Below are 23,865 nucleotides of genomic sequence, written 5' to 3' on the forward strand. Positions count from 1 at the left end.
CTCTTTACTTTCAATTGGCCCCTCCCATCTCTCATCCTCAAATTTACGAAAAATACAATGTCCACAAAAACTGATGGTTTATTGGACTAGAATAAGTGATGTGATGCTTTAGACACTGGATCTATATTCACAATGCTGTTGCAGAAGTACATAAAATGACACATGCTGTGGTTTTTTTTCCTGTCTATAAGTTGAAGCACAGGATATAAAAATGACAAAAGGCCATTTGATGCTTTCCAAGATGCACAGCTTTGATAGATTATAAAAGATCTGACATACCCAATAACTTCAATATTTCAACTTTTTGCCTTGCTGAATGAATTTTGTGCTTTTGAGTTCTCTTGAAGCTATAAAGAATTATGACATATTAAAGATGGAGAAGGACAAAGCTGATCAGATTTTTAACACAAACGTGGAGACAACCATTGCAAGATACTGTACTTTAAAAGGTGTGCCACATTAACTTAGTTTGACTCAAAGACATGATTGGCAGCTGCAGAGATGGAATGACACTACAGAAAAACTTATGAAGCGACATCAAACAGGTCACATTAATTTTTCTTTTCTCTTTTCCTCTAGATGCATCTCTCCTTGTCTCTGTGCAGCAGATACCCCAGATCTTACATTTATTTTTCCCCTTTTAGGTTTTTTTTTTTTGCTTCAATGTTTATCAGAACTTTCACTACCCAAATATTTTGGGCAGTATATTTGATTTAACCCTGCAATGTCAATTAAACTGTATTGACAATGCTTGGTATTTGTTAAATATCCTGAATGAAACTCCAGATGCCACTGAAGACAATACACACCACAAACATCTACTTATAAAACATTTCATTACTTTCATGGCATGGATGGATTATGCATGAATCCCAACAGTCAATCGTATCATTAAAATTCTAGATAAAAACCTAACTGCCGTTTCTGCCCTCTCCATTTAGCACTGTGGGCAATGAAATATTTGGACAAGGAACAGGTCCAATTGATACAAAACCAATATAAAAAGATCCAGACAACCATTTAAATACATTTCCATAGGGATTTTTAAACCAAACATTAAAAACAAACCAAACCCCACTGTGTCCCGATCCAGGATTTTTCTGTGCACACCAGATCCACCTACTGATTGTTTGCAGTTATATCCTCAGAGGAATACAGCATCTTTAACCTAATGCCTTAACAACCATGCACATACAAATGCTTTTATGCATATTCCACAAAAGACTTCTCAACCACAGTACAAGACAAACAATACAACATATCAACAGTCTTTGTTAAATCCTACTTACCATCTTCTGGTCAAGAAAACGCATGATGCTAATATACAACGAGATAATTTCTTTTAAAAACAAACAAATAACAATTGCTCAAACAGCAAATGTTATGGGCTTTAACAGATGTATTCTCCAGATTTCCTTACTGATCAGCCAAATCAATATCAAATTAAATCAGAAAAGACAAGAGCAAAATGACTTCCTGGCAGTACCACAAACCTTGGATGGTCACAAACTCAGTGCAAGAAGTGGCATGGAGTAGAACTGAGCAACTGAGACCAACCAGCAATCTGCAAGCACACAAGTGTATCAAAGAACTTCTAGATGAGCTATGAAAGGCAGTCCCAATCCAGATGACAGTGAGTGACCTGGCAGAGGACAGTTGGCATCAAAAAACGGTAAAAAGTACAACTGAAGTATGCAATTATTTAACAAAACTTAACTTTGCTGGCTGAAGTAGCCAAATGTTTACAAGGCAAGGTAAGGAAGCAGTCCTATCTCTCTCCCTTACAGGATCACAGAATCACTAGTAGGAAGCTTCATGAACAGCTTTGCTTTGGTACCGGGTTGTGCTTTGAAGCTGAGCTCTGAGATCTGCTGCAAAGCCCTTGCCACATTCACATAAGCAAAACTTCTGAAGACAGATTTCAAATCTTCCAGCCATATACAAAAAAAGTTTTTATTTTTGTTTGCTCCCCCCTTCCTCATAGTTCCCCCCTCAGAATACATTAATGGTCTCTTGCAGAAGTACACCTCGTTCTTTACCAAACAAGCAAACCAAAAAGAAAACATGCAGAGTAGTAATAAAATACCCCAAACAAACCATAACACAAGGAAATGCTGCAGAAAGAGTTCTTGTGGTTCTACATCAAAAGCAAAACCAAGATGTCTGGGTTGTAAAGTTTTATGCTGTCTTGAGAGGCACCAAAGGTTTTATGGAGAGATGTGTGTCCTAACATGTGTTAAACCAATCTAGCTCACTTTAGGACAATCAGAGATTCATTCACTAAATGAGATCCAAGTTCTGGTAAAATGTGGTGACATCAACTGCTAAAGAAGATAACTAGGAGTCTTGACAGACCTTGAGGAAGGACAGCAGTGGGGGTGAGGGAAAGACCTGGAAATATCCATGATTTCTCCCACATGAGAGCATTACTTCAGTTACAGTAAAGAGAAGAAACCAGTTTACGATATGATGAGCGTAAACTGGCTTTGGCACTTGTGTTACTGAAAATAATGTGGTGACTGTTCCTAACTCTGCAGGGCACCAGCTGTGACCAGGTTTATTTGCAACAGTGACCAGCTGAGCAGCTAGACATTCCTTATCCCAGGGAAACCTTGCTTACTATCTGTCTGTGAAGCTACCCAAGTCCAGCTGTTATTAAACAGATAATGTGAGGTAATCATTACTTCCAGAAGTGGTATTAATAGAATGCCAAGGGTGACACGGGGACAAGGATGGTGTGAAAATTTAAAATACATGAGCAACTAGTAGGTTTAAAATCCACATCATCTGCATTTTAAGCCTTGTCCAGTGAAAGACAGATTAACAGCATGAAGTGCAAGTTTTCTTAAATTGGCTCCAAAAAAAAAAAATCACCAGAACAATCAAACCCTGAACATTCTTTAACTAAATGAACAAGTCTCTTGGGAATGACATGGGCAAAGACTTTATGTTTTGCAGACCAAACCTGAGCAGAGACTGGATTTTGTTTCTTTTCTGTAAATAGATAAAACAAGTATTTCAAGATACAGCTGAAGTGGTGTCAAAACAGCCATGTCCCAGGTCACAATCCAAATTTTGTATTTACAATTCATATTAACTTAAAAAAATAAGGAAGTTCAAAATACCTCCAGAGAAACATTCTAAGTTAGCAAAATGTCCTGTACAAAAGTAGGTCACATCTGTTCGTTTAAAACAAGTTCGTAGCTGTTGGTTTCTTCTTAGCTGATATAGTAAATGGTTTCTTCATTTGGACCTCTCCTGATGGGGTACCTGCGGGTGATTTCAGCACCCCATGACGGGGTTTCTGTTCAGGATTGAAAGCCACACGGGATGGTCCTTCTGGGCTGACTAATATACTTTTGTCGGTCTTTTTAAATTCTGTTGAAAAAACATGGAAACAAGTTAAAAGAAATACCACCTCAAGGACATGTCGACCAATTGTGGAATTGTCCAAACCTGGAAGTCTGTCTTAGATCCCTAAGTTAATGACTAGAGTTCAGAATCTAAGACTTGGGAAAAAACCAAATGGAGAGATGGTGGTGAAGCACATCTCTTAGCAGGGACTCTTTGAGAACAGGGTCTGTTGCAATCCACAGAGAAGCTGTGAATCATTTCCCACGGTTTCACAGGCCACCAGAGACTCTCAGAAACAACTGTGCTTTCTAGCTGTCCTCAAGACCATCACACTTCTGTTTAAAAGCTGGTGATGAGTAAGAAGTGGCTCTATTCTGGCTGTTAAACAGCACTGTTCTAGAGACTCCCTTCTGCTGGCGGGTAAGCGTTTTTTGTTCTCTCTGTGCGGCTGTGTTACATTAACACATACATCAAAACCCACTATTCTCTGTTTGAATGTAGCCTATAGCACATCTCAGAGAGTCAAAGAAAAAAAAAGATAAACGAATACATGGAATAAATTTTTATGCTATATAGTAAGACATTTATTTAACAGGGAAAACACTGTCTGCTTATACATGGGATCCAGAAAGGATTTGACATTTATCTGCTCATTACCAGTAACAAATCAGAGTCAGCCAAGAAAACAAACAAAACTTTGATACTATACAGCCTGAGCTCATCAACATATCAATACCTTCTTCCTGGGAAATTGTAGTGAGCAATGAACACTGTGAAGTGCACGTTTCCCTAAGAGGTACCCTGCAAAAGTGCCATCTCAGGAAGTGGAATCTTGCTCTCCTGCACTGCATTTTCTCTCTGTGATGCTCAGTCTGCAAGTCAGGGATGCAGCACCCTGGGATAGCCCAAGTCTAGCTGTTGGGCCAAATGTCCTAAACTAACATCTCTTCTGGACCGTAACTTTTAAGATGGTTTATAAACTATATACAAATATTGAGACAAAAATGGATTGGAATCATCCTGTTCTAGAGGGGTGAAGACTATAGGTGTGTATGAGTGCATACACCTTCCCTCTTCCTTGGATGCAAGACAGAGTGTGGAGACACACAGATGTATTAGACTCACCGGCAGTCATGTTTTTATTCAAGCCAAATGTGACTTTTTTGGAGCTGGACGACTGCAGCTTGTTCATCTAGAAAGCAAAATAAAGACATGAAATAAAGTAAGATTTTTGAGGCAATACTATGAATTCTTTTACGTGCATCCCATCCAAACTGATGCAAAGCAGCTTACTCATCTGATTTGGAACTCCTCTAGCGCTGGTCCCTGCTGACACATCACTGTATTTCTAGCCAAAAGCAAACACTCAATTTGTAGAGAAGTCCCACACTCTCCTTAACATGACTATGTAACTCAACAACAAAGATATTTCTCTATTAAATACACTGGCCTCACTGCATTCAGGCCTTAGAAGTGCAAAGAGATCTTGAAAAGATATTATATGTTAAAAAAGTTTAGAAAAGAAGGCAGTCTTTTGAAACTCTGTACTGTAGCCAGCCTCCACAAATAGGAAGAAATGGGAGGCTCAAAGTACCTTCTGATTTTGAAAGCTAGCTTTTGATTTTGCTTTCTTGTGATATAGAATCACAGAATGTTCAGGGTTGGAAAGGACCTCCAGAGATCACCCAGTGCAACTCCCCTGCTCAAGCAGGTTCACCTCCATCAGGTCACATAGGAAAGTGTCCAGATGGGTTTTGAAAACGTCCAGGGAAGGAGACTTCACACCCTCCCTGGGCAGCCTGTGCCAGGGCTCCCTCACCCTCACAGCAAAGATTTTCCCTAATTTTAAGCAGAACTTTTTGCGTTCCAGCTTTTGTTGATTACCCCTAGTCCTACCACTGGACACTACAGAAAAAAGTGTTGGCCTATCCTCAAACGAGTAGGTTCATAACGGTGTTCTTTCAAAAAGAAGGTAAAAGCAGAGGGGAAGGAAGAAGACATTTTGAAGATGCCTACAACTCTGGAGCTACATGTGACTCTAGTCTACAAGGAAATGCAACAGCATTTCCAGTTCTATTGGCCTGTGTTAGGAAACTAACGTAGAGTGGAAGAGACAGCTTGAGGGAGGTCATGTCCTTTGCTGAGGCAGAGAGCTTGGGAAGAAACCCATGCCCAGCCTGAGCTGCCATGTGTGAGATCACATTACCTGCATGGATGCCCCGGTGGAAGAGATGGTGCTTCTGGCTTTCCTGAAGAATACTGGCTTTGGCAAAGTTGATTTTTCAAATTTTACAAAATCATTTCCTGGTTTTGCTTTCTTTTTCTTCAATGGTGACAGAGCAGTGCTGCTTTCCTATAAAGGAAAAGAAGGAATAAACACTCTCAATATAAAAGTCCTGTAGTTAACTATATCTAGTATAGGTGTATACTCTATATAGGTATATCCATACTTAGAGCTTACCACATGTGGCTTCTGTAAATATTGCCACAGCTAAGAGACATTTGGTTGGTACTCACATAAGCTCATCATCATGGCCAACTCTCAGGAGTTAATTTTGCAGTTATCATGAGTGAACACAGAAGTTTAGGCCAAGCTCTGCACAGAAATAGGAAGGTTATTGCCAAGCAAAGAAGGAAGAACTAGTGATACATTTGCTTGGGCCATCAAATTGTAAACAAACGTGTTTCTTCATGTGTGTGAGGCTGCCTTCCAATCCACCCAGCTCTCCTCTACAAAAGTGCTGAATATTTTTTCTTGACCTTAAGCAAAATCTCTTCTATGATACCTCTGCATGGATAAGATACACAAGTAGCCAACAAACCCAGACTAAGATGGAGACTTTGGAGATTAAAAACTCTGAAATGCAGCTATTGCGTATTGCTACTAGTTTGCCGCCTCAAATTCATCCTGAGGACTGCCATTCAAAGCAATCCTCTCCAGCACAAGGCAATTCTTAGGACCTGTACTGTCAGTGCCACTAATGAAGTGCCTCTAGAACTTTCCAACCTGTTGTTTTTGTGCCCCAGATATCTGTGCAGGGGAAAAGTTCTGCTATGCCTCACGCATCAACCCACAGATGTTAAAGTCTGAAAGCAGTCCACAGCTGTTCTGTGGAAAATGTCCTGGGAATATGGCCTCTTTCAATTTCAAAATCACTTCTTCACTTAAAGTGAAAAAGTGTAAGTCTTTTAGCTTTCTGAGTTCTGGAGACAACTGTGAAATAATGCTGAACTTATCTGTTTTTTTCCCTTCTCCCCCTCCTCTGTCATGATATTTAAAGCTAATTTTTTGGAGATGTGTGTTGTCTTTGAAATCAAGGATCAAAATGTGCATGATTTCTGTGCATAAACCCAGTATTAGATAACATTGGTTTATTTCCTATGTTTGGTTATTTCTCAAGCAATGAAAACAAAATTAGCAAAGCCTAGTTTGCTCCACATTTGTGCATTTTACCTTTAACCCACGCTCTTCTTTCTTATACCAATACTCTCATTCTCCTCCTGACCCAGTTCCCAAATTTCTTATCCTTGTCTCCGTCCCCCAACTCCCACTCAACACACACGTTAACACGCAGCTACCTGGACTGGGCAAGAAAACAGCAAATGCTGTAGTTTCTTTGGAATTACACATGGAAGAAGGGCCTGCTAGCCCATACATTGACTGGCCAGCCAGCCAACAGACCATTCTGGGGTCATGCTGCTGCCTTTCCCTCAGTGGCTACACTGGTTTGTGTTAACTACTAATTTCCATGAAGCTTGCAGGAACTTCATTTTGATTCTCTTACAGATCTTTGAACCTGTTGGTCAGCTGCAGCGAAGCTTTACAAATGGAGATGGAGTGGCAAAATTGTATTTTCTTAGAAACTATGCTTTCATAGAGAAAGAAGGAGGAATGGAATATTTAGACAACAGGAGACAAAGCTGGTGATTCCTACTTTGGAAGCCCCGCAGTGAGAAAAACACAGTTTGCATGCTCGGGAGAGAGAAATGTTTTGGTTCTTCCCTCTCAGTACCTTGTCATCAAAAAATATAAAGTATCAAAGCTATTTTGATGCTCTTTAAGCAATGTTTCAAAATGCATTTTTTCCCCTTGAAGGACTGAGTGGTTATGTCAAGTTCATACATGAGGCTGTACTGCTTAACTAATCATATATTTTTAACCTTCAGTCAAACAGAGGTCAGCTGATTGGCTACTAACACGCATTTTTTAGTCAGAAGATGGGAGCTGTTTTGTATTCCAACTCTCATTTATGCTTTATGAACTTTCTTTTTACTTCCAAGAATATAATTGAACCCATATATGTGTCAGGGTGAATACGCACACAGGAAATGAGCAGTTAGAAGAATTTCAGTGGCACGACAGGAAAGAACCCTTGCACTCTCTCTATTAGTCACACTGCCAAAAATACACATTGCAAAATGCTTCTTGACTCTCAAATTGCTGAGCAAAATCAACCCTATTGTACTTATTGACATGAAGAAAATGGGAGTGGGAGGGACAGAGGAAAAAAACATGGATTGTTCCCAAACTGCAAGATAAATTTTTGAAGAAGTCTATAATCAGACCTTTGTAGCAAAAAAACCCACAGTATTGTCTTTGTAAGAAACTGGACCATTAATAAACATGATCATATAGCCATTGATGACATTGAAGGTCACAGTGCTGTATTCTGGAAAGGTTCCTATGAAACCTTATCTAGGTGACCCTGCTTCTGCAGGAGGGTTGGACTAGATGATCTCTAACGGTCCCTTCCAACCCCTACCATTCTATGATTCTCTGTTCACTCTTTTCCCAAATACTTTCCCCATACAGTACTAATTGTTTAAGATGGATAAGTGAGCTAGCAGAAGGAGGCACTATTGGAATTGCTGTGGGTAATTTCACAAGGAGCTTACACTGATCTAAGTGTGTGGTGCTGGTGCTGAAAAAGAGATTTTCTATCTTCCCGTTCTTTTCCTTTTGCAAAAATACGTCCTTTGTGAACATGCTGTAAGCTCAATCAGACACCGAATACAAAGGAATTATTAACCCACAGATCAAAAAAAAGAAGAAAAAAAATAAAAAGAAGAAAAGAGAGATCACCTATTTCAGCTGAGTAGCCGGCACAGGCTTCAGTGTCATTGCACAGGAGGGCATAAGACTGTGGCGGGTGTGGATTTCTGGGGAACCGAGATCTTTCTGGTGACCATGTATGATGACATCAGCATGCAACCTGCCCATGAAGCCCCACACTCAGAAAGCTAAAGCCAAATTTGGAAATGAGTCAGGCAGGTCATGAATAAGGCAGAGAAAAGAATGAAATATACATACCCCTTTCTTGCTTTTCTTGCATGCAGTCTCTGGAACCCCATTGGCTTCAATAGAGTTTAGCATCTCTTTTACTTTCCTCTTCTTTTTCAAGGTTGTTGTTTTCTGGCTCGAGACTTTCATTCCTTCCAAACCAAGTGGCTTTGTCTTTGTCTTCAATCTGACCTTTCTGGAGGATGTAGATGCAGAGTCTGCATCTCCTGACAGACTCCCCAACAATCCTTCCTTGCTGGATTTCACGTCGGTTTGCTGCAAAAAGGGATCCCCATTCACCAAGACAGCCCCTGCTTTCTGTTTCTTTTTCACAGTCTTTGGAGTTAACGGTGTCACAGATGGGTGGACATCCTCTGCTTCACTGGCATTAGCTGGTCCATTCTGACACTCTGGTTTTGTGGGAATATTTTGCAATTTTGGATTAATTTTCTTCAACTGACTCTTTTTACTCTGTTCTGCATCAGTTGGACTCTTCTGCACTGAGATACTGTGATTTTCTCTGGTGGTAGTTGCTACGCTTGTGGTCTCATTTGTCTCATTTACTAACAATTTATTTTTCTTCCTTTCTGTGTTATTTTCTGGCACCTTTCCTTGGCTTAAAACATTAGCTCCAGATGTTTCAGCTATTCCCTCCTCACAATTTCCATCAGCTGTTCCAGAATCCGCGCTTGGGCTGTCCCTCTTCCTCCTTTTTTTCCTTTTCTTCTGGGAAACTGATGTCTCCTTCAGATTTGACATCTCTTGTTCACCCTCTAAATCTGTCCCAAAAAGAATGCCATATAACACAGATGTGAAACACAAAAGCACTTACAACAACTAAATTCTAGCCTACCTTTCTTTCCCCCCCTCTTTTTTCCTTTTTCTTTCTTTTAACATAGGTGTACTATTTTCCTGCTATCATCCTGCACAAGTTTTACCGTTGCAGTCCTCTGATGCCTGGCCTAATTAATATTTTGCTGATCTTGCCTGGTCATAGCTAACATCTTAACCATTCCCTGTGGTAACTATTTTGTATGGTACTTTTGCTAGAAAAAGTTATTATTTCCCAACCGTTAAGCCCATCAGAAGGCAACTCAGGGGTTTAGTAGTTTGGGGTACGATCAAGCTTCTGCCATGTCAATATAAACCATGATGCTAAAGACACTTGCACCTGGTTCTCAGTAACTCTGTTCACCTTTCCAGAAACACAGCCAAATTCCTATATTCTAAGAGCCATCCTATTTTAAGATGACACGTTTCTGTTTTCCTACAGTAAATGAAACTGATCAATGGAACAATGAAAATAATTGCTTCCAGTTCTGATTTTGATTTACAATTTTTAAGGTGGTGCTTGCCTCAAAATTGGTAATAAAATTCCCCTTGCTTTCAAAGAGACCTTAATTTCACATTTAACCTTCATCGCCACACGAACATCTCAACATCCTGAACTATCTGTTTGCCTGCTTTGGAAAAGCTTCTCTCTGAAACATTGCCACATTACACAAGTGACTGCAGACCGTTTTTCTTCCTAAAGTTGATCTTGTCTTACCTTTTACTTTTTCTAACTCGTTTTTCTCCCAAGGCTTGATAGCTTTTTTCTTTCGCCGCCTTCTGCTGAATTCATCGTCATCTTCATCTGTAGAAACATCTTCAGGAATATCTTGGGGGAAGATTCCTGTTGAGGAGGAAGGATAAGGTATCTGAATACTAGTAGTTCTATTTCTATGAACAGTTAATACTGTTCATATACAGCATAACTCCTGCAGAAGGAAAATCAACTCCTTGTTCCCTACTCACCCCGAAAGAAAACCACAGGAGTGATTCCTGTTTAAGTACAAATAATCACCTTTCATTTAAGGACAAAGTACAGGGTTACTCAAATTGTGAAGGGGATTTGGCCATCTCATAGTGTAGTGTGTTGTCATTAGATTTAAAAGAACTCCACAAAAACCTCCAAACAATATTTCTGAGATACACATTTTTTAAAAAGGAAAAAAACCCTCCATGTCTGCAATACGCATTGTACAGAAACACTGCTCTATCCTTTAATGGAAAGAAGCTGCTGTCTCTGTATGTTGCTCAGTCCTTACCTTGTTCTAAGTCCTCAAACCTGAAGAGGAAGGGAGAAAAGGAGAAACAAAACATTACTACTGGTTTAGTCCCGTCAAAAACAGTAGCAGCACAGTGTCATTGTACTTACTATGGTTATGTCAAAATAGGAACAACGGATTTTGCCCAGAAAGTTACAAAGAGCTCAATCTAGAATTGATCTGTCTTGAAAATCCAATCAATGAAAATATCAAGAAAACCGCAATTTAACACTTCTCCCATAACTGCAACTTGCATCACACACAATCAAATGTCACATCCTGCAGTACAAATCCACCCAGCATGGATAGAACTCAGCTAGCTGCAATTGTCGAGTACCAATGAGGAATAGTAGCACAGGCCTCACACACCTTATGCACGTTACCTAGGGCTGTGAGACAAGACTGCTCTCATGACATTGTCACCAGGACAAGTGAGGGTGTAGAGTCTAGCACAAGGTAGCACATGCAAGGTGTATTTCCACAGAACTCACTTTTTGATCAGCCTGTACAGACGTTTTCTGTTAAGGGAAGGTGTATTTTTCTTGCTCGCTAGTTCGAAGAGTGTCTCAGCAACAGCCTTATAATCAAACTGTTGGAAGAAAATATGGCACAGCTTTTCTTAGCTTATCCATGCAAGATAACCCAATGCAGCTCATGTTATTTTCACTTCAAGCAGCATACACACCCTTTAAACAGCCACTTCCTTTAAACCTAAAACTTGAGATATTTTTCCTCTTTACACCTCCTTCACACATGCATACTAACTTTTACAGATGGTTAACAGAACAACTGAACTCAGCAGTGTCACTTTCTCAAGCATTCTTAGTCTTAATTCTTACTCCACAGAGAAGAGCAAACCAACTTCAAAACTGCAAATATTTAGCTAAATATCAGACTCAAAGTGCGTCATGTCTTAATTCTTGCTTAAAAGACAATGATGCATGTATCTACCTGCATGTGTGTTTGATGGGTGGATCTGTAAAATACATTACACTGCACTGGAAAAGGGTCTAAAACCCCTCAAACCACAACATGTTATCCTCTCTCTTACATATCACATCATCCATTACTTCTGCTCTTATCGTCAACAAAACTTATGCTGACTGCATCACCACTTGCAGTGACATTTTTGAACTCTTGGAATGGGAAGGGAGGAGCAGAAAAAAGAAGGCATGGGAGAGAGGAAAGAAGAATTAAGAATTTAGATATGGACTTATTTTCTTATAAACTACTCACATAGTACAGATTACTTAAGTTTTATCACCTTAAAGCAGGAGATTAAAACTTTTTAACCTGATTATCTGATTAACACCTTTTACTTCTGTACCTTTTGAAAGGGATGAATAAAAAGAAAACAGAGGAGCAGAATCAAAAACAGAGGAAGTAAGCCACAAACCTGAAGAACAGTCCCGATACCTTCATCGTCATCATTTTCAGAAACATCCTCTGTTTTTTCAGAGCTCTGTGCTGATTTTCTTGACAAACATCTGTCTGCTATTACAAGAAAAAAATAATATATGAAAAAATATGAATATTAATCCTTACATTTGTAAATAATGAGACAGCATACACCACTGACAGAAGGAAGACTGGGTGCGTTTTTCACCATGCAATCTTGTGAACACTGATTGATTTAACTACTTTATGCCACTATACGCAATTCACAACTGTAGCATTATCTGAGCACCTTTTGAAAAATTGCCTCTGTACTAGAGTGCATCCAGATGGAAAACTTTCTTATTGAACTCCCAGAGAATGCCAGAACCTCATCTTCTTAGAAATGTTACGGACATCCAAGAGCCAAAAGCCAGACTGGGTTACCATCTATTACAGAGACCACTGATTTTTGTGCTACCTTCTTTTAGAACATAGAACTACTTCATTTTAAGCATATCTGAAAGGAAGAAAGTAAAACACAAATATCATTACACCACCTTAAACTTGTTTGACCGATTCAGGGCAGAAATGTATTTTTAAGGATCAGATTTTTGAACCCTAGCAAGTGTTACCAAGGCCGTTTAGAACTTCCTCCTCACCTTTGGTGTTAAGCACTCCTTCATTTTCCTGTTTATCCTCTTCAGACACATCCTCCTCATCACTGTTGCTACCCAGTTCTTTCATGAGGTCCTCAATGGCGTAGGGAGACTGATCCACAATCATCTCAAAGATACCAGTGACTATGGCATGCAGCACACATCGACTGCATTACAAGAAAGCAAGGATGAGAGTGGAAAGGTAGAAGTCTACACATCTTCCCTCTCACATTAAATAAAATGGAAATTTGAGGGATGCTGGGAAAATGAGTAAGACTGAAGAAAGTGGAAGAGCATCCAGCTCTCCAGATGAGGAAAGTGAACTTGCTTTAATCCAGATAGTGTCCTGTCAACATTCTCCTTCTCAATTTCACTGTTTATATTACACTGCAATAACAAAGAACTGAACCAGCTCAGCTACTCTATGCACGTTTAAAAAAATAACCAAACGTTTTTAAAAAAATAAATAACCAAACAGAACCAACAGAGGCTGATACAGTTCTTATAAATCCATAATTAGCTACAGCTTTGATAAACACAAGTTATCCTCCAACCACTGGGCACATTGTTAGTACAATATCTCTCTTTCCCTACATTCTGAAGCTATACTATCAGTCGCCTTCAATCCATTTATTACCACGTGGAGTGATGTATGCAGAAATTCTTAATTCCTAAAACCATATTTATATATTTAAACTTACTCCTTTGATTTGGCAGCAATTTTGCAGAAAGGTTCAATGAACTTGAGATTTTGGTCGGCTGTGAGCTGCATGATTACAAAGAAAAAAAATAATTAGTAAATATTTTATGTGTAAACTCAAAATCCCTGGACATTTGGTGTCGGGTGATCTTCTTTAAGAAGTCAGTCTTTAAACATAGTGTCTAATTCCATCTGGCAGGAGTATCCAGGGACTTTTTGTTACCACTGCTACCATTAACTTTCAGATATTCCCTGAAATCATTATAAAAAGGCCAACTGCTTTGCAGACTTTTAAGTTACCGAGTACAGAAATGTAACTAAGTTTCTTATTTTAGATACGGAAACATAAGGCAGAGAAAAAAATGTTGCTGTGCTCCTTCACAAAGCAGGTCTGTAGCAGACACAAGTAAGATCTGGGTTTCTCTTAACTGAACTGCTTGGACCAAAGCACTGTCAGTAGTACTAAAGATCAAAATCTCCTTAAATGCAATTTATGAGCATCATCTGTAAATTCAAACAGTCTAGGGGACTAATTCCTCAGGCTTCCTGTGAGTGGCTTAGCCATGAGATGAGGTTTTGTGACTGTGGAGCTGCAGAAATTATTTGGACTCCAAGTGCAGACACTTCTCTTGTGCAGACATCTTCTCTCTTGGAATCCAGAATCACAAAAGCTGCAGGCAGGATTGCTTTCAACACTGATTGCAAAAATACAAATGGAAAATTGCTAACAGTTCCATCCTTTGCAGGGAGATGTATCAGATGCCAGAAACAAGAGGAGGTCAATGGGCAGAAGCCTGGAAAGAGGTGCTGAACAGCAGGCAGCTCGCCTCAGTGGAGTAACCCGAGACAGAAGTTCAGCAGAGACAGCTGCAGTAACAGGCTTTCAGTTGCTGCAAAGCTCTGCATCACTGTAACATCCAAGAAAATCAAGGGCAACTGAAACAGCAGTATAGAGCAGAGAAAGGCAGACGTCACCAGCAAGGTGAACAACTGGATGTAGAGGGTAAATTGCTCAATGCACAGGCAGCAATATTTGATGCTAGCAACAAGCAAATATTAGACAACGTTGAAAAGCTCACTTTCTTCCTCTATTTAGGTGTTACACAATCAGCCAAGGGCAGGTGTTGTGTCAGTTTGTCATAAAGGAAAAACTGGCAAGCATGTTCACACAAGGGAAAAGATATTAAATCCTTTGTATTGAAATCAACAAAGGAGAATGGTAGAATTTTTCTATCTCTATTGCCAACCTCAATTTGAAGAGGCATAACGGTACCCAGGAACTTGAAATTGTTATATTCTTACTGTCTACATTAAGACATAAAAGTAAATGCATAAATTGTAGTAGTTTTCTTCACGCTTATCAAAGTTGCAATGCTACATTTAAAATTGTTAAAAGATACATAATCTCAAATTTTTTTCTTCTACAATGCTCTATGCTGTACTTAACATTAATCCTGAAGAAAATGACAACATGTTTTCTAACCTCCTTTGCACCAACTTTAGCCAATTCATCCAGATAGATATCAATGAAATGTAACTTTATGCCAATGGGAGCATTGCTGTCTGGGTCCATAACTTCCTTCATTAGCAGCTGCAGGAATAGTTCAATTAGACTGGAAAAAAGAAAAGAAAAAAAAATTGCTCATATTTTACTTGCTCTGAAAACAAACTCTAGACACTCAGTTTTACCAGGCCTTTAAGACAGTTATCTAATACTCATAAGAAATAAATCCACTGATCAATTTTCTCATCTTAAAGGAAAATCACTGTTTCAATATCCACATCTTAGTTTGGACTGAATGCCATATGATTGATGGCTAGGAGGAGGCATTCTGCCACTTGAGCAGGGCATTCAGAGACACAGCTGTCGCATTCATCCGTCCTTGATGGTAACACCTTCCATTTCATGAGACTTTTTTTTTTTTGGTGGGACATCAAAGGTTTAAATTTAATACGGATCCTTCTCAAACTCATTTTAACTGTGTAGACTTTGCCTTTGTTACAGCATGTTATGCCCTGTTTCTTAAAGCAAAACAACTACACCAAAGAACAGACTGAGGACTAAGCTAGGCATAAAAAAATCATCATCCCAATAGCTCAAGCCAGCAGTGATCGAGCTATGTACAAGTAGGACTGTGGCTCTGTTCAGTTACTGACTTTTGGAGTACTAACAAACACTGCTGGAGTGACAGACTAAAAGAGCCATGCTGTCTTTTCTGCATTTAAGCAGTATTTAGGACTTTTTAATTAATTTTGTTCTGAGGCCAATTCTTGGTATCTTTCAGGAAAGTGAAGCTTTGTATATTCCACACCTTTTTGTGTGACATTTTGTGTGTCTTGCAATTTTGCCCAAAACAAACATTTTCAGTTCCAAAGATAAGTTAAAGCACTCCAAAATCGTAAAGATTATTTCAGTTTTACTTTAACATTCCCTTCTTCAAAAGCATTTTTAAAGAAAAGACAAATGGGACACATGTGAGGCAACTTCTAGGCTCTACCTAGGAGAGAATGGCAGCTCTTGAGCTCCCTCACCCTGCAAAGGAAGGAATCATGACCTCTTCCCACATGCCTACTCTGCTGGTGAAGCTGGAAAAAGTGAGGCCTATGATCTCTTGTCAGAGATTTGTTTGGGTGACCATGCCTCTGTCCTAGGGGAAGAAGGGCTTCAGCTTTATCAAACCTCATCCCACACTTTCTGTTTCCATCAAGAAGCATTTTCACCTCTTCAAGCTGTGGGCATTTACAAATGCAAAATTAAGATAGAACAGAGGGGACTCCTTTCTATTTCTACAAAAATATATGCATTCCACATTTCACAAGGCAAGGGAAAAAGATAGCCTTAAGACTTAGGTTATCAAGCACTTTTAATTAAAAGACTTAAATTTCTTCATCAGTTTAAACACAGAGAAAGCTTAGAAGTGGCACAAGAGTTCTAGACAGAGCAAAATAACCACAATTAGTTACCTTTTGATAGAATATAGAAGAAATACAAACAAACCCACTTATGTATGCAAAAGCCAGGAAGCCAGTTTACAATTAAGGAGTTCTGTCTTATCAAGATAAAAGTCTCCATGATTAAATACAGTAAAAGTTTTTAAAAAAGGCCACAGTCAATCAGATAAACAAACAAACAAAATCCCTTTCTGTATTTTCCTGGATATATGTTCCGTGTCTAACCTCTCTGCAGGTGGTACTCCATTGATATCTCTCCTCTCTAAATCAGTCAGATCTAACAAGTGCCATGAAAAATTGAGAGCCCTCAGACTTCACAACTCCTTGGAATACCACAGGACAAGCTTCTCTGTTCAGGTTTTACATTTTCACTGTGAGGATGATGGAGCAGTGGCACAGGCTGTCCAGAGGGGTTGTGGAGTCTCCCTCCTTGGAGGTCTTCAAGACCTGGCTGGACATGTTCCTATGTGACCTTATCTACGTGACCCTGCTTCTGCAGGGGCTTGCACTAGATGATCTCTAAAGGTCCCTTCCAACCCCTACCATTCTATGATTCTATGATAAGCACACTTTCTCAAATCTGTGAAACATGCACTAAATGGCTTAGGTGAACATCAGAGTTACGGATTGTAGTGAGTATTTAACTTCATTAAGCGCGATAACTAACTTTGTTTCTAAACTACATATCATAAGTGATCTGGAGAATAAACAGGACTTCACGACAGTGTCATCTACAGAGAAAAGGGATCAATTAAATTCAAATATATTTGAGAAAGGTAAATTGGGCAACTTCCTTATCATGCAATTACATTCAGAAACCTGCTTACCTTTCATCCCATTCACTTCTCTTCAGCACTTCAAAAGATTGCTTCAACATCACACGCATCAGCTGTGAAGTACAGAAGTTGTTATGCGTGTTCATGAGAACAGACAAAGGAGTTACGTGACTGTAATATAGACTTCTTAGTAAACCTCCTCATAGCACAACAAAGTGCAAAGCTTGCTCATATGAACGCTCTGACAGACTTTATAAGACGCTGTGAAGTTTGAAAGTTTTATACCGCAAGCCCAGAAAAATCCATGACCATTTCTACTACAGCGCTTTCTCTTGCTCCACCACTCCAAATTCTTCATTAAGCACTGACAAATCTTAAAAAATTCCATAGCTTAGACAGGAAACAATAATATAGGACAGACAATAATGATTTCATTTACTTGAAACTTGCACTAAGAGACAGCAATATGTAAAACAGACACATTAAACTGTTACATTAAACTGAAATGTCTGCTTTCTGTTAACATGAAGAAACAAAAGCCAGCAGTGAATGTGCCTGCAATTAACTACTTTCAAAGAAAAAGATTAATGTGATTCTGCTCTTTACAAAGGTAAAGGTCTTCTGAGATTCTTCTCTTACCAATTTTACTCTTTGTTTTAATATAGTGCTTCCTATGGAAAGAATTCTGACAGCTGGAGGTACTACAGTGGATACTTTACTGGTGGAAAGCTGGGGTTCTAGTGACCACTACTTTATACAGAGTCAAAAAAGGGTCTTTACATAGTATGATCTAAATAACTGATGTTGATGCAGTGTCCTCTGACACAGTGTTTATGTTCTGTATAGAAATTGATGAGAAACATCACTATATTATAAAAGAAGACAAGCAACAAAGTACTTGCAGCAGGACACAAACCACAACAGCTATTACATTTGCAGTGGTGACAGACTTTTAAAACAAGTATCTCACGCAATGCATCAAGAAGACAATCCCATGTTTTCTTTTGTGTATACATAAATACACACTCGGACAAAGCTGCCTTCCAGCACACAACCACCACATCTTCCTTTCCAGAAAAGAGCTACAAGAGTGTTAGCATTACCATATAGTACTTATCCAGGCGCAGATGGTCTATCCCGTTCCATTCACGGTTCATAGTTTGCCAAAATGTCTGAATGAACAGGTTTCCTGTAAGAGAGTAAGAAAACAAATATATGCATGTCTGGCACAAGGTTTTCTTTTGCTGACCTAAAAGAATATCAAGAAATCACTTCAAAATGAGAAAGCAATGTGTTTCCCTAGGGATTTGCCTAGTCACAGGGACAGAGCTATAGGAAGACATGCTTGAGACAGGTACAAGAATAAGCCAATTTAACTTCAGAACAACACAGGAAAAGGCACACAGCTTCTTTTGAAGACAAGTTTGTATCTATTTTGTGTTATATACACATAAGTTAAAACAAAATATTAATTCTGCACTCGTTTCTACCCAAGCAAGTTTTGGCAGTGACTGAGCACTCTGAGTTAATTTTGAATACTAGGTGCTTGCATGAACGGTTTATGAAACAAGGTTGGTTTTGAATAGGAAATATACAGAACAACTAAGTCTAAACAGAACAGCACAGTAAGGGGATAAGTTTGCTTTGCTACCCATTCTTCAAAGTCTCACCTTTATCACACTGCACAAGCAACACTTTCCCTGCAACAATCAGAAACAAACTGTCTTGTGCTTCCCTTGATGCCATCACACACACCATACAGACAAAAGGCAAAGGGGAAACAAACAAGGCAGCACCCCTATTTGTCTGCATTTATTCTGGCACTGTGGTAGTGGCCTCAAAACTAACAAAGATGAAAGTACTTTACAAAGCATTAGGAAATGAAATAGTACTTACGAGCCTCTGTATTCTGAATAACATGGATAAGCTGTGAGATATTGCCTACAAGTTCCTCCTGAAAGTAGATAAATATATTTAGTATAGCATGTTTCAGAGGTTGTTCTCCTCACTAAAAACATAATAAAAAACCAGCAAGATGAGTACCATGAAATGTGTCCCAAAATGAAAAATATTCTCTTAACAGCTGCTTTAATACTGCAGTTATCCTTCTGCTGGAATTAGGTCAGTTGTAAGAGAAGATTCAAGGATATCAGGCCCTGTTCATTTTACCAGATCTCTGCAAGAATCATCTTTTTGACAGCAGATAAAATAAAATTAGGAGGAGAAAAATCCCATTTACTTGAACTAACAGATGGTGTAAAACTTTAAGGGTATTGTTTTCATATAGCATAACTGTAGGTGCTATGTGTGAAATAAACCTTGTTCATGCAAACAGATGAGTGATTTGAAAACCCAGTGAGGTCACTCAAATTCTGTACTCTAAAACCAGTATTTTTTGAAAGCAGAGAGACAATCTGGTAGGAGTCGACAAAAGTCAGTAGTAGAGATAAAGCCGATAGTAGAGAAAGTACCACCTAGCTCACAAAAGACACAGAAGTGTGAAACTCTGAAACGGAGGTAACTAAAGGTTGCAGGTATGTTGCAGTTGCAGTAAAGGGCAACCTGGTGTTACTGCTTTAGTTCCACCAAATCAATGCACTTCATAACAGTATATATTTCAGTTCTGGTTTTGGAAGGTAAACAGCTACATCTGCCACTCAGAGGCTGACACCAAACCTGAAGATGCCATTTAGGCTTCTGTTCATGTTGGTGAGATCACTGAGTTACAGTCACCCCTCCTGCACCTGCCACATACAAGCAGCAGGGGAAGAAAAAAACCAGGAGACTAAAACTCATTAAAGTAATTTTCACCCTTCTAACTTAGTATGTCTCCATTGTGTATTTTAGAAGAGATCCACATAAGCGAGTATAAAGTTACTATACCTGTAGCAGAGGTTTATCCTGCATCCATACACAATAGAACAGGCCTTTCCATATTTTCAGCAGTTCTTCCTGGCTGAAGCCACCTATGGAACAGAAAAAGTCAAAAAGAAAATAAACCGCATTTCCACCAAAATATGTTCATGCAGTTCCCTCTGTTCCCTGCTTTCTTCTTTGTTTTTGTTACATTCTCTTGGGTAAATGTTGGTTCTCACCGTAAGCATACTAACTGGAAGGCAACTCAGAGTAGTTCAGTGATGAACTATAAGCTTCAACCTTGTGCTGAAATAACAAAGGTTTCAAAGAAATCACAGATTAAATGAATACTAAGATATTTCTGATAAATCTCTCTGGCAGATTTTTAGCTCCAAGCCTAAAATATATTCCTAATGCGGTCATCATATCTAATTTTGCAAGAGAGATGACGTGCAAATCCTCAAACATAACTGACACAGCTTTTTGGTGGTGTTTTGTTTTTTTACTGCCTCATTTTATCAATAGTTTTGTTCCTTACTAGGGGCTTGTTTTGATGGAAAAAACTTCTAGAAATCAACACATTTATTTTATATTAAAATATATAATTAAAGAGCCTGGGCAAATATAATGAAGACACTTTCATTAGTTAGTCCTGAGAGACAATACCATCTGAACTTTAACAGCAAATAATATTTTCACTAAGAACGCTATAAAAACTTACATTTCAGTCAAAATCTCACCTTACAGAAGGAAAGTAATATAAAACCTTATGTCAATTAACAGTTGCTCAATAAGGTTTTAAAAACTGGATTATTCATGACATCAAATACATTTCCGGGAAGTAAAAATATAACACTATACTGTTACACTACTACAGGTGTTTTCAAACTATGGCCTAAGTACTCTCAAGTAATTTCAAGAAAAGTCATGTTAAAAAGGTAATCATCATCAGTGAGCTCACATTTGCTTCAAAAAGATCACTATCAATCCTTGAAAAATTTTCAGGGGTCTGCCAATCAAAAGGTCTGAGACCCAGTGCTAGATCCTTGGACCAAGTAATTGGAAAGCAATTATCACTACAGCATCATTCTCCATACAGAAGAAAAAAAAAAGTAAACATGTTACCTTGTCTATAGTCATGTTTGGTTAAAAAGAAAGGATGTAGAGATAAGTGAAGGAAGCATGTAGAATGCTACATAAGAAGCAATGTCTGGTAATATTAACCATCAATTACAAATGTCACTTAGATTTGGCAGTAATGTTAAGGTTAAATCTGTATCAATTTGATTCAGTGATTTAATATTCATTATTAGAATTAACGGCATTTCTTAAGAGAATTATACACTACATACGTAGCATTAAGAAACTGGCTTAACCTCACCAGCAGTATTAGCTCTACAGAGGCATCAGACATTGGCTTACACCCAGGGAACATGAGTGGGTTAACACTGCATGGATGCAAGACTGCTAATTAATAAATTACTTCTTAAAAAATCTGAACATAATGCCTTCTCTAAAGTCATAAGCAGTTAACCTTTATTTTAGTATTTTTGGCTTGAATAGTAAGCAAGAACAAGTAAATCTAAGAGCTCTGGAAATTAGTCTTCTACTCATTTGCATTTCACAGTAGGTTCATATTCCAACTGAAATTTCCCTGTGGTGGTTTCCTAATATTCTTAAGCATTAGCTTACCATACAACCTCTTCCCTCAGTTAGGGCACTCCTGTCCATCTGGCAAGCTACTTCCACAAACTTACAAGAATCTGCACTTGGCAACGAGATGCACAAGAGCACTACTGAACACACAGAATCATGTCCAGCTTCAGAAGTCTCCAGACCAAAAAAAACCAAAACAGAGGCTCAGGCAGTATTTGAGAAGAATACAATATATGCTTGCTTGCTCTTATTGGTCCCTTGGCAACCTCTAGATCTGCGGTAATTGTCAGAAATTGGATAATATGCTATTTAACTCTCTGGCCTATCCCTGTAAGGCTGATTTTACACGCTCATCCCTGTGTTAAATGTGGCTAACGCGTCAAATATTATTTAGAAAGGGAAGAAACAACATGTATTTTCCACTATCTTTGCAAGGAATTAACTTAGGCTAAATTGGCATTCTACTCAGAGTGTAGCTCTTGGAGTGCCAGGTCTAGGGTGGCCTCCTCAAAGCCAAAGGATTGTGTATGCATAAAATTCCATACCAGTTTCCCAAATGCTATGGGAAGGTTCAAGAGGTCAGACATGACCATTAGGAGTGGGCAGGGTGTACGAGAGGCACTTTGAGGTGCAGGTAGCTTCAGACTGGCATGGCTAGGCACAGCCTGTCTCCAGAGACAGCATGAAGTGTGTATGTACTGGACTCTGGGTTTGAAGGTGGCAGTACACAGCTTGAAGTAGTATAATGAACTTTGTTGGAAAACATCTTTTCGATACCACAAATGCAGAGGTAACGGTAATGGAGAATTGACTGTAATTATACAAACACTGAAACTCTCCTGAGCTTTCCTCAACTTCCTCCAGTGCTCCAGACTATCATCCATGGAAACAGGCAACCACCACCTCATCAGGAAGCATAGCAGAAAGTACAACTACATGCTCTATATAGAAGAGTGGGTTCAGTCTGAGTCAGCTCAGTGCATTTGCTTCCAATTTCTGGGAATATGCATGTAAGTGATACAGTTCCGACCTTGCAAATGTTTAACGCCGCTAGCAAGCCTCTCTCCAAGCCAAGCAGATCCTCCCCGAGTCCTCCAGTCCGCGGGGCCGGTGTCGTTCTCCGGCCGGACCGCGGGGAAACGTGATCGGGGAGGATCCGAGAGGCTTCTCTGAGGGCTGCGGGCTGCGCGCTCGGCGCTTGCGGCGTTACTGAAGCAAATACCTTCTGTAATGAAATACAGGCGTAAAACATTAAAAACACCACCCCGTCAATCACATAAATCAACCAACGCCCCTTCCCCCCCAAAAAAAAGACTCCGTCGGTGGCAACCCCGCGGTGACGACCGGGTCGGGGAAGAGAGACGGGCCCCGGCTGCCGCCACACGTGCTCCACTGCCCCGCCAGCCGGCCGAGGCCGCCGCGTCACCCGCGCCCCACCGCTGACGGCACCGGCAACAGCCTCGGCCAAGGACCCTGCCCCAGCCCCCACCACTGTGGCCCCCGTTGGCGCTACCGCCCCCAGGCCGAGCCGCACTGGACCACGCCACGCCGTGTCGTGCCGCCCCGCCCCAGCGTGCCGGGCCCTACCGTCCGGTCGCTGAGTCCGGAGGTTGATGTACCCCCGCAGCTTTTTCAGCGCGCGGTCCCGGATGCGCTTCTCGTTAGCGGCCAGCCGCTGCGCGAACTGGATCTCGGGCGGCTGCACGGCGGCAGGAGCCATGGCCTCTCTCCGTGCCGCCCCGTCCCGGCCGGGCCCGTTCCGTCCGCGCTGCTCCCACACGGGCGCCGCCTGATGGCGTCACCGACACGCTCATCGCCCGCCTTTGCCGTCATCGGAGGGCGGGCGCCGTGCGGTGTGAACATGAAGCGGCGTGGCCGAGATGGGTGATGGAGACTGCCGTGGGAGCGTCACCTCAAACCTATCTCCTGTTGTTTCAAAACTTACCGGTATAAATGGGACGGAGGCACAGGAAGCGTCTGTCCGGGCCCCAGGGACTGCTCCTCCCTGCCCGCGGCACAGCACCCCACTTCTCTCCCGGAGCCCTCAGCTGCTGCTCCGGTAACACATGGATACCAAAGATTCTAAGAACGGAAAGAGCAGACCCTCTTTGTTTAAACGTCTACCTGCCTGATGAGCAAAGTCTGCAGGAAGAACAGACCCCTTTGT

General features: G+C 40.2%; 1 protein-coding gene across 2 annotated transcripts; it reads right to left on the reverse strand.

Moving 5' to 3' along the window:
• Positions 1 to 81: 81 nt before the first annotated feature.
• Positions 82 to 23,475, reverse strand: RRP1B (ribosomal RNA processing 1B). 2 transcript variants are annotated; one of them, XM_062000644.1, is made up of 16 exons: positions 23,286 to 23,475; positions 20,070 to 20,152; positions 19,083 to 19,140; positions 18,290 to 18,375; positions 17,238 to 17,299; positions 14,942 to 15,071; positions 13,460 to 13,524; positions 12,762 to 12,925; positions 12,122 to 12,216; positions 11,217 to 11,314; positions 10,726 to 10,745; positions 10,185 to 10,310; positions 8,666 to 9,414; positions 5,561 to 5,707; positions 4,480 to 4,546; positions 82 to 3,378 (listed from the first exon to the last, which is right to left on the reverse strand). In XM_062000644.1, the coding sequence occupies exons 1-16, from the start codon at positions 23,416 to 23,418 to the stop codon at positions 3,188 to 3,190; spliced, it is 2,274 nt and encodes a 757-aa protein (XP_061856628.1). In that variant the 5' UTR covers positions 23,419 to 23,475; the 3' UTR covers positions 82 to 3,187. The 2 variants fall into 2 exon arrangements, with proteins under 2 accessions (XP_061856628.1, XP_061856619.1); XM_062000635.1 differs by having other exon boundaries at positions 12,122 to 12,219.
• Positions 23,476 to 23,865: the final 390 nt, after the last annotated feature.

This window comes from Colius striatus, chromosome 1, assembly GCF_028858725.1.
Source record: "Colius striatus isolate bColStr4 chromosome 1, bColStr4.1.hap1, whole genome shotgun sequence".
Lineage (NCBI taxonomy): Eukaryota > Metazoa > Chordata > Aves > Coliiformes > Coliidae > Colius > Colius striatus.